Here is a 19,163-nt window from a genome sequence, read left to right as displayed (position 1 = left end):
AAAAAAGAAACTTCATATCCGTTAATAAGACCGATCGATATTCGTAGTACTAGAACTCTGCACTTCATTGTAATTGCATTGTAAGCTTTACCATGTTATACCCTGAATTTACGAAAATATAGGTTCATCATCAAATTATGGCACCAATAAAATAAAACACCATAAATATATAATAGTGTGCTTTGCCCTCAAAAATGCCTTAGCTAACATGATAATTTTCAATCAGGTGAAGACAAAAAAGTGCATATGGACCTATATGTTAATCCTTTCTTTAAGTGGTGAAGCACAGAAGAAAATAATACTTTAGTTTTCTAGATAATAAACATCAGGAAAACCAACCAAATCGATCAAAGGCATGAGGATCACTTGCAAGTTGAGTCTTTGATTGACAGAATTAACCTCTGTTATGCAATTATCTGCATGGAACAACATAAACTGGGAAATTACAGCAGGGAAGCAAGCTAGAAAAGGTGAATTTGCAAACCTGTAGCTGGGGAAAGGCGCTCAACAAGTCTGGAAAGACTTGATTACGCAGTGCATCAGGTAGAACTGTGCAAGATCGCCCTTACAATTAACTACCTGCCAAAATATTTCAGCTTCAGTTTTCAGTCCATCATAGATAGAAAACTGTGTGGAATGAGTGCTCACTAACACATTCAGGCAAAAAATCCTAATGACACTATCATGCCAACCCAATATTATTAATGGAGCGGAGGCGGCGACCTTGGGCGGAAGCAAGGCGAGGCGGAGGGCAGGCAGGCGCGGGGGAGAATGGAGAGGCCAGTGGCGGCTGTCGGGAGGCTCTCCAGAACGGAAGCAAGATGGCGGCGCTCATGTGTGAAGCGGCGGGCGGCGCACACGCGAGGTCATCCAACAGGAGGCGCTCTGCAGAGATCTAGGAGGAGATGAGGTCGGCGGGAGAAGAGCTAGCGGCGTCGTGGTGTTCTCGCCGCTAAGCGATGGCAGGAGGACGGCTAGCTGAGGCAAAGGAGAGCGAGTCGGCGGTGTGCAGGAGGCTCTCAGCCGGATTGGGGAGACAGTGCGAGGCGAGAGTGAGAAGAAGTTTGCCGCCGCTGTTCTCCAGCGAGGAGGAGACACCAATGGAAGAGGCTTGCATTTTTGTTTATTTTTTTTTGCGGCAAGAGGCTAGCGTTGGGGGCTTTCTTTTTTCATCTAAACACACTGTTTTATTACTCTAAAATGTTCATAGGGATACAATTCAAGTCTGGAGGGTTTATAAGCCACAAATGGCGCCCTAAGTCCAGATCAAAGGTGTGCTTAGCAAGGCTATGCGCCTCAAGATTAGTACCGCGACCTTCGAAGATGAAGGTGCATTGCTGAAATTGCTCGGACGTATTTCTTATTTCCTTCACTATGCTTTCATACATACCTCCGGTGCCTAGCTTGATGTCGTTCACCACAACTTTGCAATCTGAGCCAACCAGTATATTTGGCAGCCCAAGATCCAGGGCTAGAGCAAGCGCCTCGCGACAAGCTAACGCCTCGAGAGTCCCCGGGTCCATGATACCCGAGACTTTGATGGCTGATGAGACCAAATATTTGCCATCATGGTCCCTGCATATTGCACTATAGGTTCCTTCCTTCGCAGATCTTGAAACAGCACCATCGACTCGAATTTTTGCTATACCTTCAGGGGGATGGACCCATCGTGATATGGCGTTGTTGCTGGATGTATTGGCCACTTGCTGCATCTTCTTTGGTCTACACTCTTCAAGCTCACGGATGTACTTCATAATAAAATGATGAGTAACCAGCGGACTCTGAAAAATATGTTCATGTAGGGCTTGTCGCCGAGAATACCAGATGGAGGTGTACCCGCTACTTATTATTTTATTATAAGTTGGCTTAAAGAAAGATGGGCCGGGGCTGGCCCTTGAGCGTGTTTCTCTTTTTTATCTTTTTTTGCTATTTTATTGTTACTCAAACAAAAACATACTTTATCTTTTAGCAAATAGAATTTTTTGGCAGGAATTTAATAGAGGTGAAAATATTTTGAAGTTTTTACAAACTTTCATGAAAACTGAGTAGGAATCGTTACATATTAATATTCACATCATCTCAAGTCGTTACTAAATCTTATTATTCTCATCTCTTTTTTTTAGAAATATTCTCATCTTTTTCTGAGAGTGTGCGTGTTGTATATACCAAGTCCTTATATTTTACTCCAAGCCTAAACAGTGCAAAAAAGTTACAAATGAAATTGTTAGTCATAGAAAAATGAATTCATTATAAAAAAATCAAATAATATTTCCAAAAATTACAAAAAATATTAGTGTTACTTTGGACAATCAAAAAACAATTGCAAGACCATTCTATGCACACCACTATTTTGTCATCGGATGAAAGTGCGGAGCTGAAACACATCCTGGCGAACGATGTTAGGAAGGCTTTTACTGGATAATCAAGGATACATGTTTACCGACTTCGTCAAAATTGAATATAAGAAGTGTTGCGAAATGATACAAGGACCGAGTTTTACTAATTTAATCGCCCGGTGCAACGCACGGATATTTGTACTAGTTAATAATAAAGCACGGATTGATTCCGTGGGTTCACCGTCACAATATGCTTTCTTCTCATGCCATAATACGCTTTTATGATTTGTATAGACAAAATTATCTATCCCTAATTTTTATTTTTATTTTAATAATAAAGCACGGATTGACTCCATGGGTTCACCGTCACAATACGCTTTCTTCTTATGCCATAATACGCTTTTATGATTTGTATAGACAAAATTATAATATAAACGAGGTGGTACTAATAGCATATTCGTCCGTCCGTGAAAAACGTTTTGTTCTTGGGCTGGACCTGACGTTTTCATAAGCAGCCCAGACTCACCCGTCGTTGGAATTTTTGCCCCGCACGAGAACGCGAGGGTTTCCTCCGCCGCTGCCGCTGCCGCGACCCCATATCCCTCCACTCCACGACGCCCGTCCTCGCTCCGCAGTCGCCAAATCCGGACGAGATCGGTAGGATCCACTATCGGGCGAGGTTTCTCTCTCTGTAAGTCGCTGCCGCGACCCATGGAAACTCCGACGAACGGAGTGCATACCGGCAGCCTGTGGGCCGGCGGATCAGCGCCGGCCGCCTCCACCGTCACCTCCTCCTCCATGACCTACGCAGCCGGACGCCCGAGGTGATCGCATGCTATGAGTGCGTGTTGGTGTGTGCTTAGCCTGCCGCTGCGTGCGTACCGGCTCGCGTGCGTGTGCCTGTGTGCTGATGGAAAGTATGGCTTGCTAGCCAGAACATCTTCGTGACACTGATTGTTTTGCCGCTGCTTAGGACTTCCCTATACAGTAGATATAAGATGATTTGTGTGTTCTAAATTCTTGCAAATTGAACTGACTATTTGTTATCTCTCCTCTCTAGATCAGAGAAGATGTTATTATTTTTTCAGAAAAAGGAAATTAGTATTTGAACGCCATCCTACAACATGAGTACTAGATTTTGTATGAACAAATAATAAATAACCTGGAAGTAGCACGCTCCCTTGCTGTTGTAATTCTCAGCGTGTACTTTTGCTACTGTACTATTGCTTGACAATCTGGTCTGGATTTATGATAGGTAGTAACTATGTGATTTGTATTTATGCGTTGTTAGTTTGATCCAACTGGAACTTCTTACTGTTCAAGAATGATGCTTCGTGATGTAAAGATGTTCTGTTTAAGTGAGAGCCGTGAAGGGCCTAATCTGTACAATCTTAAGTTTTAGAAATATGGTAGTAGTCCATATAGAGTACAAGAGCTGACCAATGTTGTGGTGTGGAGCAGACTGACAATGAAAATACCCAGGCTCATGCTTTTATTCTCTGTCCAGTAGATGAAATTATCACATGATGGTGTATGCAGAGGAGTGGAAGGTGTATGGAGTTTCAATTAGATTGGGTGGCCACCGGCGTCCATGAGACTCCAGAGCGACATGGCAGACTGTTAGCACATCTACTCACATCATTGACATTCGTGATGAGTCACCCATAGGCCCACTCAGCAGGCAAGTAACTCCACATCCTTCAATTCCAAGCCTCAGATGATTTGCGTTAATATATTATCTCTAATACCCTGTCCCAAACATTGATGGTACATATAAAATTTATAAAGCTAGATTTGTTGTGAGTGCATAGCATATTGAAATAAATTTGGATGAACTAACTTGAGTTCTTCCATCAAGTTTTATTATATCAAATCTTCAATACAAAAATTACAACAAAAACGACATGTAAATATTGACAAGCCTGATGTTGTGTGCCTGCAACACTTCTGTCGCTGATTATGATGATGAATTCTTCGCTTAGATGGAAGTTTTTCAGTGTGAACTTTTGATGAACTATCTTCATGATGATGATGCTAGATGTTATATGATTTGTTATGTTAATGAAAATCTTTTATACCTAACTGACTACCCATTATGTTATACTCCCTCCATTCCTTTATATAAGGTGTATTTGTTTTTTCAAAAGTCAAACGAGTGCATGTTTGACCAAGCTTTTAGAAGAACATATACTTATTCACAATATGAAATTTATATCATTTGACCCATCATGAAAAGTAGTTTCATGTTTTATCTATTAGGTATAGCATATGTTATTATTTTATTCTATAATCTTAGTCAAACATTTAAATGGTTGACTTCCACGGAAATCAATACACCTTATATTCTGGAACGGACTATGATTTATTTATTTTCTCCAGTTGCAATGCACGGACCAATAATTTTCATTATCAAATGCAGTGTTAGTGAAAGGGTGTTCCTTTATCACGGTTAAAGGTTGCATGTCTTCTGATAAGTGCCTAGATATCTTTTCAGTCTCTACTTGAATGTCGCGTACTTAATTTTTTAGTGCCCAACAATCTTTGCACTGATTCTTGCAAGGGGTCCTTGAGGAAGCAAAGTAAATGACTATTCTCAGTGGAGACGACACCATAGATGTTGTTTTAAAGTAAGCTCCTGCTCACCATTCTTTTGTAGTTCCTTCAGAAGAAATGATTCCATTCTTTTACTTGAGACTGAAGAGTTGTTTTTGCCCATCCATCTTAGTTTAATACAAAGTAGATGCCAGGAAAGAAATATATACTTGAAACCCAATGAGGTCAATGATGGGCGAGATTCTGTGTTCGGAGGATGGCTCAAAGATCAATTACATCAAACTAAGAAGGTTTAACCAAAATGATGCAAGTTTGAATTGCCTCTCGCTTAAACTTTCTTAATTATGCATTTATCATTTTTTAGATGTTAAGCTCTGATGATCACACTACTTGATTATCCGATTCCAGGATCCGTTGAGGAAGCCATTAAGAAATTAAGGGAGAACAATATAAAGGCCTTTGTGTTTGATCTGCATATTAACAGATTTTTACCTGTAGAATTCGTGGTGGATTTTCACCTAATGTTGTTGAAAAATCTAAATCTTTACATGGTTGTTTTGATACAGTGGTCGGCTTTTTCCTGAAGGGATTGAGATTACCAAGATTCGGATCAGACCCTTGCTTTGTCAGTGCAGGAGAACTGCTCAAGCACATAGGCATGGCGTGCCTGACGTGGATTACACCCGAACTGCCCTCCTTTGACATAAAAGGTACCCGATTCCCTCGACAAAAATCCTGACTAAATCGCAAGTCTCCCTGCTTGAAAGTTGATGCATCTGAAGTTTTCAATCTCGCCGACTTCACTGGAGTGTCGTGCGCCCATGCTCCAGTAGAGGTACGAATTTGCAATATTGTTTTTAGGTGCTTCTACATGAATCCAGCATTAGTACCAATTTAGCCACCACACTTTACCTACTGTAGCAGCCTTCAAAGCACCACTGTATGTGGGCTGTCTCAATTTCTTTTCATTGGCTGAGTTGATCTCACAGGCTAACATCAATGTAGATTGCACATTTATCAGTTGGATTATATCATAGACTGAAGTCCAGACCATTATAATGTATGTTGCTTCTTTGAAAGTTAGACTTCATAAAGAAGCAATTTCATCCGACCACAGTAGCTCTGAAAAAATGCATAACGGATTTGTGGGTTCATCTTCCTGGATGGTCCTTTTCTTGTGATAGTGTCATAACTGATAAATAAATATATCTACATTGCTTCACATGCTAGATGATTTTGGTGGCCTACTGTGTGACGTATACTTGACTGGTGAGGGCTTAAAAAGGGGCCTTGGTTTCAAAACTCTGTTTGTGCACTATCTACATCCTCTATTGTGAAGGAACTGGATGGAGCAAGGTCCACATGCCTTGAATTTCTTAAAGATCTCCTGCACTCGCTTAATTTTCCCAGTGGAGTAAGCAAAAGCTGGGTCCAGAACTACTGCATGCCTAACGCAAAACTTCTTTTATGCACAACCCCAGTGCGGGAGTGTGAATTGATGATCCCACTACATTGGTTAACTGAGTGCAATGGTAATACCGTCTGAATTGCCTCACCCTCTTTATACTGTCTGATTTCACTTCTTAGTCATTGTTGCATTTAGCAAAAGATAAACTTCTTATACTGATATGCTATTTTTAACTTAAGAAATATTGTAACGGCCATATCTTTTCTTATCTTCCATTGTTATTGATTTCTTTTTGATAATTTTAATTCTTATTTTTCAATTATTATCTCTATGTTTGCAAAAAAGCTGGATTCGTGACAAGTTTATTTAGGAGAATAGTTATGCCCAAATTTAATAAACTTTTGCTGAACATACAGTATCACATAAATCCTTCTATCAGAGTGTTGTAGGTGCCATGAGCTAGACACGTATATGTACTTCTCATTTTGTTTCAATCAAATGGCATCACATAGCATATGTCCTTGCATGCTATGTAATGTTTAGTCACAACAAGTGGGGTAATGTTTTGTTCATATCTAATGTAGAAATGTAGAATCGTGCTATTTGAGAGGTATATATAGATTTTTTTTATAGGTGTTAAGTACATATTTAATTATTCACTATATGTTGCAATGCAGCCCATTTGATATGATGTTTTTTAGGTTGTATGATTTTTTTCTCCCGTTGCAACGCACGGGCATATTTATACTAGTAATAATAAAGCACGGATTGAGTCTTCGGGTTCACCGTCGCGGTGTTTTTATAAAAAAGTCACTGTGCCTTTTGATAATTGAACCCGCACTCCTTTTTAAATGGAACCGGGAACAACGCTTCATTGTTGCAAAAAGGTCCCTGACCTCTTTAAGAATCAACTCGGAGTCCCCAATAGCCCGAGCGCCTCTCCTTCTCACGAGCGGATCCGCCGCTGCCCTCGCCCCATCGTCGCCCCACCACCGCTCGCCGCTGCGGATCCGCCGACTCCGCCGTCGTTCCTCTCTAGCCTCCGCCGCCGCCGGCCCTCTCCGCCCTCCCTTGGTCTTCTCCGCCCTCCGTCGCCTTGTTCTTCTTCCCCTCCCCATCCTCTCCTAATCTTCTCCAGTGAGGAAGTTCCACGCGAGATCCGGCGAGGAAGTGTGAGATCCCGGAGAAAGCACTCCTCCGACTAGGCCGACCACAAAATCCGGCGAGGAAGCGCTGGCGACGGCCTCCACCGGGGAAGCTGCTGCCTTCCACCGGCAAAGAAGAGGCTGGTCATGCCGTGGAAGAGGAGGCCCTTTCTCGTGAGATCTAAAGCACTACTCCGACTTCCGTCCCCACGAGATCCGGAGAGGAAGTGCTGGCCTCCGGCCTTTGGCGGGGAAGCTGCTGCGTTCCATGGCAAAAAATACAATTCCTCACCGACCTCCCAAGTCAAGGCCGCCTTCGCGCTCAACCCCACCTTTGCGTCCTGCATCCTCGCCTTCCTCTCCCTAAACACAGACCAAGCATTCCCCTAAACCCAATCCCGTGGTACTATTGCATCTTGGTTTTCTGAATGCTATTACATCATGAAAAGAAGGGGGACTGATTATTGGTTCAAAATAATTGGGGGACATAGAGATGTGAGAGATTGAGGGGTTCGGTTGGGGAATTTTATACAGAGAGATGGAGGGGTTCGGTTGGGGATTTGTACCATATCCGGTGCTGTGTATTCCATTCTTTATTCTTTGCTTTGCTTGGGGCAATTTTGTTGTACAGGGAGCTATGGTTTGGATCAATTATATACTTATATGTGATGTTCTTTCATGCTTTTGGTGCTCCTGCTGAAGTGATATTTTTTAGCTATTTGTACTGATTATTGCTACTGGTGTTGATTGCATTTATTGTTGCTATCATATGCAGATTGCCGTGATTGTATGAGAGATTAATACCATTATCCCATGTGTGCTAGCTTTAAACGGATGGGTAATGCTTGGTGTATTCTTTTGTGTCAATCGGAACAAACATGGAGGGAGGGTCAGGCTCCAGTTCATTGTGACTCCATTAACAGAGTTCGACCACTCTGAAAAAGGTGATGCTCTGTAGTAAGTTCATTTATGGTTGTGTGTGTTTCTATTGATGTGTTTGCCCTGTCTGTTCGTTGCATATTTGGTTGTTCGAAAAAGAGGTGTCATTTGTGCCAAGTTAATCAACTAGGGAAAGTAACACTTAATCACAGGGTAATAAAGTTAGTAGCTGTATGTAAAGTTATGTAGCTTCGTCAAACATATGTGACGTTTTAGTTGTTGGTCAGTTATGTAGCTGCTCTCCAATGACCTTTTGAATTCAACATGTCATCAGTCAAATATACAAGGACTCGAAAAGAAAGTAGCAAGTTGTTTAATATGATTTGTTGCTTTCGTTTTGTGGAACCCTATAGCTTGTGAAATATTCATGTGTTCTATCTTGCACCCATCTTGTGATTTTACCAATGGAGTTGGCTCTAGCTCTTGAAAAGATGGTGAATGAGAAGCTTCCCAACCTGCCCACTGTAAGTTTCTCCTTCCTGCCTATTTACAAGGAAAATTACTTTAAAGATATTTGCGTGTGTGTGTGTTCGGCCCACTGAATTCCTAATTATTTATCCGAACCAGTACATGCAAATGCCACACCATATCTGAAACGTTCATCCCAATTTAACAGGTAGCAACAAGGTGAAAAGATCCTCAGCTGAGCATCTTCGTTGAGCAACGGACACGAGGTAATGAGAGAAGAAATTTGGAAGGAAAAAGATCAAAAAGTGGGGCTACAAAAACGTATTAGCACAACCTGTCAACAAACACGCTGTCTAGATGTATGTTATTTCTCTCTAAGTTAGTCAACGCTCGTCCATAGGCGTGAGGGGTGTTCAGAGGAAATAAACTCGTTGGAGCTTTCTTACAGCGAGTACAGGATCCCCCTCTTGCCCAAGGTTAAATTCCTCAACTATCTAGCCCCGTGATGCCAATGGTTCCCTTCCAGTCTTCTCTTCAAAATCTGTCAGCAACAGGCTCTATCTAAATTATGGTACTTCTCTGAGGAGATGTCAGAGTATTTTTTATTTAAATACCTGTTATAGGTCCCTTGAGTGCTTAACTGAAATTTGCTGGTTTACTAGCTCTCTGAAAGGGTCAAATCACTAGAGACCAATTATAGCATGTAACTACTATAATTGTATACATAGTTTGTATTAAGATTGGTCATCAAGATGTTCTGCATCAAAGGTGTTGGCAGTGCTACAGTTGAAAAAAAGATGATTTTGTGGTGTTACTACTGACTGAGAAGTGGCAACCTCCCACAAAAGGCATGCCATTTTTTTTCTGTTTGTGCACTATGTTTTGGGGAGCTATAACAAAGTTGTTACTATGGCAGAAAAAGTAGTACACTAAAGCATGTACCGGATATACTGGGAGAAAATGCCACGTGGTAAAAGAACGAATTCAAATGAATGCATATGTCCTGAAATGAACTTTTTATCATGTTGTGATTGATTACTGGAACTACACTTAATTTGTTATCTGTTAGGCAGAATATATGATATTCACAGGATTTTTTTTGAAGTGATAGGAAGGAGGTAAATTTCTTTTGTCAATTGTCATACAATATTCTAACCTCCCGCCTGGCAGTATCATCTATAATGATGTTTTTATTTAGCTTGATCCTCTGCATTGCATATACTTCCAGTTTTTTATATGTATCCTGTGTATATTGATAGTTTCCCTCTATTGTGTGTATGCTGAATTTTATAATCGATCCTATTTTGTGTCGCAATTCGGGGACTTAATGAAGATATCCTCCTATTACCTACTATCAACACTAGAAGTAAAAACGAGTAGAAATGTGAGGGGTGGTGCAAGGAGTATCCCTTGCAGGGCTGCCCCATGTCAAGTTCGATGAGGTTAGAATTTTAAAGTTTTAAACATTCCATTGCTCCGGCGTGGCTTTGTGACATGTGTGTCGTGTGATGGCCGAGCTGATCGCCTTGGATTGAGCAATGTTCACACCCATTACGATTAGATGGACATCATGCCACCGTCAACAATGAGGACAAGAATGAGTAATACTTTTATCCCGTTGCAACGCATGGGTCCTATGCTAGTGTAGGTTAAAACGACAAAACGTGCTATCGCACTTCAGACGAAATCACTGGTTAAGGAGCATTCCTCGCAAAAGTCACTCTCATCCTCTCAGGTCGAGACAAATGATGCACTGTATGTGCGTTGCTTGTCGCACCTGAGAGGTTTTCCTTTTTTTTTCTAAATCTGTTTATTCAAAAGATTTGATCTCTTAAATCGTGTGTCCAAATTTTGAATCGTTTTCACCATTGGATTCCTCGTGTTGACATATAGATTCCATGTTAATAGGTTTTGATGACCTTTTTTTTTCACAAAAAACTGAACCAGGAGCATATTTTTTTCCTTTCCGAAAGAGGCACAACCACACGTTTTGCTTCTGTAAGAGGCATGACATCGTGCCTCTCGCGGAAGGAAAAAAAATGAAAACATGTTTTTTTTGTTTTGCCTCTCGTGAAAGGAAAAAATATAAAAATATTTTTTTTTCATTTTTGAGAGGCACGGCCTCTCACAAAAGCAAAATCATGCCTCTGGTGAAAGAAAAAAACAAAATGCATTTTTTGCACATTTTTTTAATAATTTTGTCCAAAGGTTAAGATAGACCGACGCAAAGCCGAAAAGCCGAAAAAACAAAAAAAATCATGAAAAAGCTGAAAAAACTGGAAAAAAAATCCGGATCCAGCGCCCGGGAGCGCGCGACACGTGGCGGCGGCTGACAGCGTGCCATCAGCTCACTTCAAATGACCCTTAGGAAGTTCATGAGCGTTTCCACTTCATAAGCTAGAAAGGCCCTTGTATCTATGGACTTAAACTTACCGGCTCAACACGAATTGACGTCTGATTCTAAGAAAAACACGAATTGCTGTCTCGTCCGCAAGTGTGCCCTCGTCGTCCTCCCTCCGTCCCTCGCACTCTGCGTGCGGTTACCCCTTCTCCTTGGCGTACCAAGTTCCCCTGCCACTCGCGTCGCCGGCAGATATGCTAATATCTCCAGGACTCGCGGCGCCGGCGGCCTCTCACCCGTCCCCTTTCCTCGCCGCCGCCTGCCTCGGCGACCGCGCTGCTCTAGGAAGCCTCGTCCAGCCGGCTGCAACGACGTCGAAGACCCGCTGCTACAGCCGCCCGCTGCTCCGCTATGCGACCGCCGACGCCGCTTCTATTGCGGGCAGCGTATCGACCAATGACACTCGGTGCCGCCTGGACCGCGACGAGCTCCGCAGGGTCTGCCAAGAGCCCGACCTCGAGGGAGCAGTTAACCTGCTCGACGAAATGCTTACCCGGAGAGGCGGCGCCGGCGCGTCGGGCCAACTCGCGCCGGAAGAGCAGGCCGCGGTCCTCCAGTGCTACGTTGACGCGCTCTCGCTGGCCTCCCTCAGACGAGGTCACCGCTTGCTCGCCAAGTCCACGTCCCGGTACTCCGGGATCGCCATGCCCATCGTGCACAGGATCGCCACGCTGTACTGCAAGCTCGGCGCCCCTGCCGACGCGCGGCGCGTCCTTGAGGGAGCGTCGAGGCCGGCACCAGGAAAGCCCGCGGACGAGGCGCAGGCCAAGCGGAAGGAGGCCTACGAGAAGGTGCGCGAGCTGCACGAGGAGATACGCGCGGCGGGGTACGTGCCGGACACCCGCTTCGTGCTGCACGACATCGACGAGGCCGCCAAAGAGCGCGCCCTCATGTACCACAGCGAGCGCCTGGCCATCGCGTTCGGGCTGGTGAGTACCCCGCCCGGCACGCCGCTGCGGGTCATGAAGAACCTCCGCATCTGCGGGGACTGCCACACCGCCGTCAAGCTCATCGCCAAGGTGACCGGCCGCGAGATCATCGTCAGGGACAACAAGCGGTTCCACCATTTCAAGGACGGCGCCTGCTCCTGCGGGGATTACTGGTGAGACGCCTCCACCGCACCATTGACATCCATTTCTCTCTTACTGATTACTGGGTAATTCAGTGTCTCTACCAAGCCTGTAAATTTTGGCAGGCTTTTGGCCTTGTGTAAGTGGAGAGAACAATGAAGCAATTTGTTTAGCCAACATGTGACATGATGCATTACCCAGCAAGACGACACTGATCGAAAGATTGTGCACTGCTACAACGAAATCTGATTGATCAAACATGATGAAGCTCACAATTCCTCCTAGGAAAACCCCTCGTATTTTCACCAATCGAAGCAAAGAATCAAGAGAACAAAACAGGGAAGCTGATGAAAGCTATCATGTGCAGTGGGGAGGGAGGAGGTATCAGGGGCTCTGCTCAATCCGTGCCCGGCGAGGCCGCGCCACCACGGACCGCGGCTGTGACTGGCAGACCTGCGCCGGGAACTTGCATCCGAACCTCTTGGTCACCATTGAGCCCCACCTGCCCTCCGCGGCCGGTGCCGCCGCCGCTCCTCTATCCCCAGCAGCGCCGCCTCGGCGGTCTATCTTCTGGATGGCTTTCCTCATGGTGGTGCACTCGCGCTCCAGCTCCTGCACCCGGTTCCGCATGCTGTCCATGTCCAGCCTGAGCATTTGGTTCCCCCTCGTCGCCACTCGCCACGTCCGGCCGCCGTCGCTCTCGCCTTCTTCCTCTCCTTGGCCTGCCGCACCGCCTTCATTCGCCACGATCGTCCGGGCGATGGCCCGACGCAGCTGGAGCTGCTCGAAGAAGAGCACCTGCACCACCGTCCGCAGGGGCAGCCGCTCGTTCTGCGCCGCGTGCGTGCACGCTTCCAGCGTCAGCTTGCGCCCGTCCACCACGCCGCTCACCTTCTCCTTCTCCTCCTCCCTCAGCGCTGGATGTGCCTGCACAAAGAACGGCGGCGGCGGCTTCTGAGCACCGGCATTGAGCCGCAAGCATCGATCAAGATGGCATTCAGAATGTGTTCGGCAGAAACCTTGATGTAGATGTCGACGGCACGGTAAAGGCCATCGTCGTAGACGCGGGCGCCGTCCGGCAATGCCCAGGCGAGGTCGCAGAACTTGTCCGTCTTCAGGTTGGCGTCCGTGGCGATCTCCCCCAGGTAGGCGTCCATCAGCCTGCCCACGGCCAGCATGGCCCGTCGGCTGGCCTCTCTGCCCGGCGTCTCCGCCTCGCTGCCCTCCTCGTCGACCTCCTCGACGCCGCCGCCTCGGCCCTCGAGGAAGTGCCGCACGATGCGCTCCACGCAGTCCACGTCGTAGAGCGTCTCCACGAGGTACGAGTAGCTCGGGATGAGCAGGTCGTCGACGGCCGCGTCGGGTAGCCTGGAGGCCACGCGCCGCTCCAGCATGTCACGGGAAGCCTCTGATGCCTGGAGAATGTTTGCCGTGCGCAGGAGGCCGAACAGGACGCGCGCGGTGGTGGCGCCCACTGCCGTGCCGGTGTGGGCACTGCTCTTGATGGTCTCCTCGGGGAGGTTGACAATGACGGTCTCGAGAAGCGCCTTCTGGTCGCCATCCGCCGACCGCGGGGCGGCAGCCGCGGCGGCGCCGCCACCGCCAGTGTGCCGGTCGGAGCGTGACAGCCCAGGGATGGATCGCTTGGCGTAGGCGATGAGAGCCCCTTCGAGGACCTCAGGGCCGACGCCCCGCTCCCTCATGGCTGCAATGACACGGGTGAACGTGGCCAAGGACAAGCCGGCGAGGTCGTCGAACAGCGTGGACGTGGCCCCGGCGCCGGCATTTTTCTTGTGACGGGGCCGGTCGCCGGCTCCCGCGTCATTGATGGGCCAGCCGAAGAGCGCGGTGGGCGTGGACGCGGCGGCCTTGGCCGCAATGGCGTCGACGCAGCGGGACACGAGGCCGAGGTCGTCGGCGAGGGGGAGGAGGTCCTCGCAGGACTTGAGCGCGCGGATGGCGTCCCTGGGGTTCCGGAGCACGGTGTGCGACATGAAGCGGTCTGCGCGGGAGACGAGGTTGTCCTCGGCGTGGTCGTCGGACATGCCGAGGCGCTCGGCGGCGCAGCGCAGCGGCGCGGCGGTGGCCGGCGTGAGGTCGAGCTTGACGCCGTAGCAGAACTTGGCGGCCAGCTCGAACGCGTCGGCGCCGCCGGGGAAGTCCGGGAGGCGGATGCGGTGCGCGTCGGCCTCTTCGTCCGCCTCCAGCACCACCTGCTCCTCCCTGATCTCCCCTGCCCCCTCATCCTCCTCTTCCTCCTCCCCTCCCCCGGCATGCCTCGCCAGGCTCGACTCCTTGTTCATAATCAGGTCGTGGATCTTCTTGCTCTTGGACATTAGCGGGAACTGCAAGCAAGGCATCAAACAAAACCTCAGCCGCCGGCCACTTTAATTTCAATTCAAGATCAAGAACCGCAGTGAAATTCGACGCTCGAGACAGAGCACGGCAGATACGAGCGAGATTGGCAGCGGACGACGGAGAGCAAGACAAACAAGAATGCGAGCTCCTGGAACTGTTGCTACGGGCGAGGGATGGGGAAAAGCGGGAATTTCATGGCAGAGTAGAGACAAGATTCAGCAGCAACTAACCTTGTGGAGATGGAAGGTCATGTCGCCCACCTCGATCACGACGTCGCTGGGCAGCCCCGTGGTGCAGAACCTGCCGAAGCACAAGCACAAACAAAATTAAAGATCACGGAACGCCAAATGCAACCGCCCGGCGGAAGAGACGACGAGGATCAGTCGCTTGCCATGCTTGGCCCTTGGGGCTGTGCTGCTGCTGCGGCTGCTCCTCCCGGGCCATCTCCCTCTTGCCCTTGGCCCTCCTGCTCCCCTGCATCATCGCGACGATCCTCACAGCCACTCTCCGCTAAGGCATTCGGGGGTGATGGATGGATGCTGGGCTCGCGTGGAAGGAGCAGACGGTCGGTCGCAATAATGGCGTGCCCCTGGTATTCTGGCGCCTGTATTAGGTGCGGAGTTAAATGGTTCCGATTACAGGAGGGAGGAGGGAGACGGAGGCAGGATGGCGTTTTTGGTTTTCTTTGAGCTCTGCCGCTCCGCTTGCCTCAAAAGCACGTATCCTCCATCACCCCACCCCACCCCCCTTTGTTAATCTCTTTATTATTCAACCAGCAGCAGCAGGAGGAGGAGTACTCGCTTTGTCCTAAACTACAGTTTGAGCAGCCCCTCTCTGCAACTGCAAGACTGCCGTCCACTCTACTGACAGACAAAAAATACTCTTCTTTTTCCGGTGTATCGCCATCAGGATCGACCACGGCAAAGAGTGAAGCTCACGTAGAGTGCTGCGCCGTTCACGTGTTCGGTATGCCTCCACCTGGCCCTCCCAACCACCTCGCATAAAACTTGTAGCGCCGGAGCAGTTTCCTAACGCAGCAGTTTCCCGGGAATTCCGTGGAAACGCCAAGATTTTTACACTGTAGGTACTCAACAAGATAAGTAAATAACTCACCGACAATGTACTCCATTTGTAAACCAGCTCTAGGATGGTAGTGATCCGGGGACTGTCTGGATCACGCGACAAGCCAAAAGCGGCATTAGATTAGCCCAACTGGGCGCGAGCCGGGCTGATTAAGCGCTAACAACGAGAGGAATGAAGGGAATCTCGCGGCACGAGACCAGGTAAAGACTGTTCTTTTCGTTAAGACCAACGTCCATGCCACCATTTACTACCATATGATCCAGCCATATTTCTCTGTCAGACAGGTCAAGAAGACCAAGAACAGTGAAGCCTGCCTGCAGGTTTTTGAACTTTGAACTCGCGCTGCTGCTGCCGTGCTGCGTGCCTAGGAGAGATATTTGAACGGCCTGACTGGGCGGTGATAAACGGGGAGGCGTGATCCGGCCATGAATGCCGGAGGCGCTGGCGTACCCGCCATTTATTGTGTAGAGAGAGGGAGGGATCACGACGCAGCGGCCGGCCCAGGTACCCGGCGAGCCGCCCCGCCTGGGGAAAAGAGGCTTCGGTGTCACTGGTCACCAGCGCTCGTGCCGGTGGGGGTGTGTCAGTCAGTCTGCCTCTGCCCGGTGCGTGGTGGGCGTGCCTGCGTCGTGTGCCGGAGATCGATGGGCCTGGGCACCTGGCAGTGCGCCACGGCGTGGCGTGGTATGGGGCATGGAGGGAGCACACGAAAAGGCACAAACAAAGCTACAGTCACTACATTAACTTGGTTCTTTTAGAGCGATTCAAACTATGTCGACCCAATACACCAACCCAAACGGACCAACATTCGCTCTTTGTCTGCGCGGCCTATTTCAGGTCAAAATTTGTGCCGCGTTTGCTTCAGCCGCGACACGCAGTGAACGGGCGTGACACCTTGTACTTTCTCTAGCCCGTCAGTCGGTGGCACAGTGGCCATTTCCCTATTTCTTCCCTCGACAGACCGCACAGTGGCCAACCCCCCTCGCCGCCGGCTCCCAGGCCGGCCGCCCGCACCCAGATACCTCTTCCAGCAGCATGCCACCCCTCGACGGCCTCATACTCCGGCGTTGCCGGACTATTTTCGCCGCCGTCGTTGCACTCCAATGTCGACGGCACCCCCTCGCCTTTGACGCTGATAGCACTGCCTTGCGTGTCTACCTCGCCGTCGAACGCCGCCATGTTCGCCTCCACATGGACAGGCCTGCTACCTGGTCTTGGAGAGGTGCAAGGCTCTTCACCATCCGGCTTCTTTCACTAAGCCTGCAAGGTGTTCGGCGATTCGCCCGCAAGGTACTCCTACAATGGACTCCGACGATGATGGGCTATATACAGCGTACCAACCACGCCCCAAGAGACTGTGGAAGCTTGTCATGACCGATGACACGAGGCAACAGTTCATAGGGGGTGTGTGCTCACTTTTTGGCTGGGCTGTGGGCAAATTTGGGCAAATCGGAATCACTGTTTTGTCTCTGTTTTTCATGAACATTTGTCCTAGCACAACAGCTGTGAGTTGTGGCTGGTCAGGCTACAGAACCCTAGGGGAATCCGGTAGTAGCCCAACGGGACGCGAAAGCAGGCGAGGGAGGCTTTCGGTAAAGCCTCTCTAGCTAGCTTGCTTCAACTTTTTTGAGAGCGTCGGAGTTCGAGAGAAAGGCTACGGTCAAGGGTAACTTGAGTGTTTTTTTCCAACCTTTGGAGGTTTTCGATGGCTGCAGGGCTTCAGGCCAGCTGAAGCTGCCTCTGTCTCGAGCTGTTAGTCTTCAGTCAGGTCAAGTTGGACACCGACGAGTGAGAGCTTTCCATCATCAACCTTAGCCCAACTCCACCGCGCGACCCTATTTTATCCGTCCCCGTTCGTTTGAGATAAAGCGGACGAATAGCGCAGCTCAGCGCACAGCCTTAAACGGACAAATATTCGGATTCCGTCCGTTTTCGACTCATCCCCGACCCAAATTTGCGCTCGGTTTGGGGTGAAACAGACGCGCGCGGACGGCTTGGACGCACACCCTTGTCCTCCCCCCCGTGGCCCGCCTGTCGAGGACACTAGCAGTCCCTCCACTCCCAGCGCTTCCACTCTCTCTCTCTCTCTCGCCCCGCCCCGCCGCCGGCGCCGCCGCTATTCTCCGGCCGCCTCCTCACCGCGCAGCCTCCGGCCGTCCCTACCAAACCACTTCTCGACATGGCCGCCACCACGCCCGTGTTGTGGCCGTCGATCGGAGGTTTGCCTGTCGACGTCTTTGCCGGCCGCAGAGGGGACAGGACCGCCGGCGACACAGCACGGCGTCCTCGGCAGCTCCCGACAAGAGCTCCACAACGGCCAGTAGCCGGCCGGCAACCACCCCTGCTGCGTCGAGGTGATCATCGCGGCCTCTTCGCCACCACGCCGGTAAGGTGTTCGGCATTTTGCCCACAAAGGTATGGACAGTGGAGACGAGTTTTTCTTCCATCACTTCCTTTGTTCATCGGACGATTCGTCGTCGGATGATGAAGATGTTGTGGTGGCTGCACTGGTCGTTCACGACCACATTCAACGACAGCTTCCTCGGTACAGGAGGTCACTCCCTGGCCGTGCTCCCAACCTGAACCGCAACAGGGAGAGAGGCCACGCCCTGCTTTATGCTGATTACTTTGCCAACACCCCTCTCTTCAAGCCGGATAAATTCCGTCGCCGTTTTCAAATGGCTAGGCATGTGTTCAATCGTATCCGAGAGGGAGTGGTTGCTCATGACCCATACTTCGAGTGCAAGACGGATGCCCTTGGCAAGCTTGGATTCTTCTCTTACCAGAAATGCACCGCAGCCATGCGCATGCTTGCATATGGAATTCCAAGCGATCTGGTGGATGAGTATGTGCATATGAGTGAGACAACATGTCTGATGTCAATGTACAAGTTTTGCCAGGCTGTGATCGAGGTGTTTGGCCCAGAGTACTTGAGGCAGCCAACTGCCGCTGATACAGAGAGGCTGTTGGCGACCAACGCAGCTAGAGACTTTCCAGGCATGCTTGGCAGCATAGATTGTATTCACTGGGAGTAGAAGAACTGTCCATTTGCTTGGCAGGGCCGGTACAAAGGGCATGTCAAGGCGTGCACTGTCATATTGAAAGCGGTGGCATCACAGGATCTTTGGATATGGCATTCTTTCTTCGGCATGGCAGGTTCTCACAATGATATCAACGTGCTACAGCGTTCTCCAGTCTTCACGAGGCTTGCAGAAGGCCACTCCCCACCTGTCAACTTTGAGATCAACGGCCACCATTACAATAAGGGATACTATCTAGCAGATGGTATATATCCTCAGTGGTCAACTTTTGTGAAGACAATCTCAAAACCCCAAGGTGAGAAGAGAAAGAGATTTGCCCAAATGCAAGAGAGTGTTAGAAAGAATGTGGAACGTGCTTTTGGTGTGCTTTAATTCCGGTGGGGTATCGTTCGAAACCCTGCACTGTCATGAAATGAAAGGA

The 19,163-nt window shown here is 48.8% G+C and overlaps 2 protein-coding genes across 2 annotated transcripts; one reads left to right on the top strand and one right to left on the bottom strand.

Moving 5' to 3' along the window:
• The first annotated feature begins 11,238 nt into the window (after nt 1-11,238).
• LOC125537051 (pentatricopeptide repeat-containing protein At4g14050, mitochondrial) lies at nt 11,239-12,437 on the top strand. Its single transcript, XM_048700346.1, has one exon. The coding sequence runs from the start codon at nt 11,385-11,387 to the stop codon at nt 12,294-12,296; it is 912 nt and encodes a 303-aa protein (XP_048556303.1). The 5' UTR covers nt 11,239-11,384; the 3' UTR covers nt 12,297-12,437.
• A 54-nt stretch (nt 12,438-12,491) lies between these two features.
• LOC125537050 (BTB/POZ domain-containing protein At5g66560-like) lies at nt 12,492-15,391 on the bottom strand. The gene is made up of 4 exons (XM_048700345.1): nt 15,010-15,391; nt 14,849-14,918; nt 13,280-14,605; nt 12,492-13,187 (listed from the first exon to the last, which is right to left on the bottom strand). The coding sequence occupies exons 1-4, from the start codon at nt 15,099-15,101 to the stop codon at nt 12,645-12,647; spliced, it is 2,031 nt and encodes a 676-aa protein (XP_048556302.1). The 5' UTR covers nt 15,102-15,391; the 3' UTR covers nt 12,492-12,644.
• Between the last annotated feature and the right edge of the window lie 3,772 nt (nt 15,392-19,163).

This window comes from Triticum urartu, chromosome 2 (genome assembly GCF_003073215.2).
Source record: "Triticum urartu cultivar G1812 chromosome 2, Tu2.1, whole genome shotgun sequence".
NCBI classification, from domain to species: Eukaryota; Viridiplantae; Streptophyta; class Magnoliopsida; order Poales; family Poaceae; genus Triticum; species Triticum urartu.
Note: the sequence above shows the minus strand (reverse complement) of the source record. Positions and strands in the feature narration are given on the sequence as shown.

Coding starts and splice junctions, on each gene's coding strand:
- LOC125537050 (XM_048700345.1), bottom strand. CDS start 15,101: ATGATGCAGGGGAGCAGGAGGGCCAAGGGCAAGAGGGAGATGGCCCGG. Junction 14,919..15,009: donor AGCCCCAAGGGCCAAGCATG/GCAAGCGACTGA, acceptor GTGCTTCGGCAG/GTTCTGCACCACGGGGCTGC. Junction 13,188..13,279: donor CCGTCGACATCTACATCAAG/GTTTCTGCCGAA, acceptor TTCTTTGTGCAG/GCACATCCAGCGCTGAGGGA.
- LOC125537051 (XM_048700346.1), top strand. CDS start 11,385: ATGCTAATATCTCCAGGACTCGCGGCGCCGGCGGCCTCTCACCCGTCC.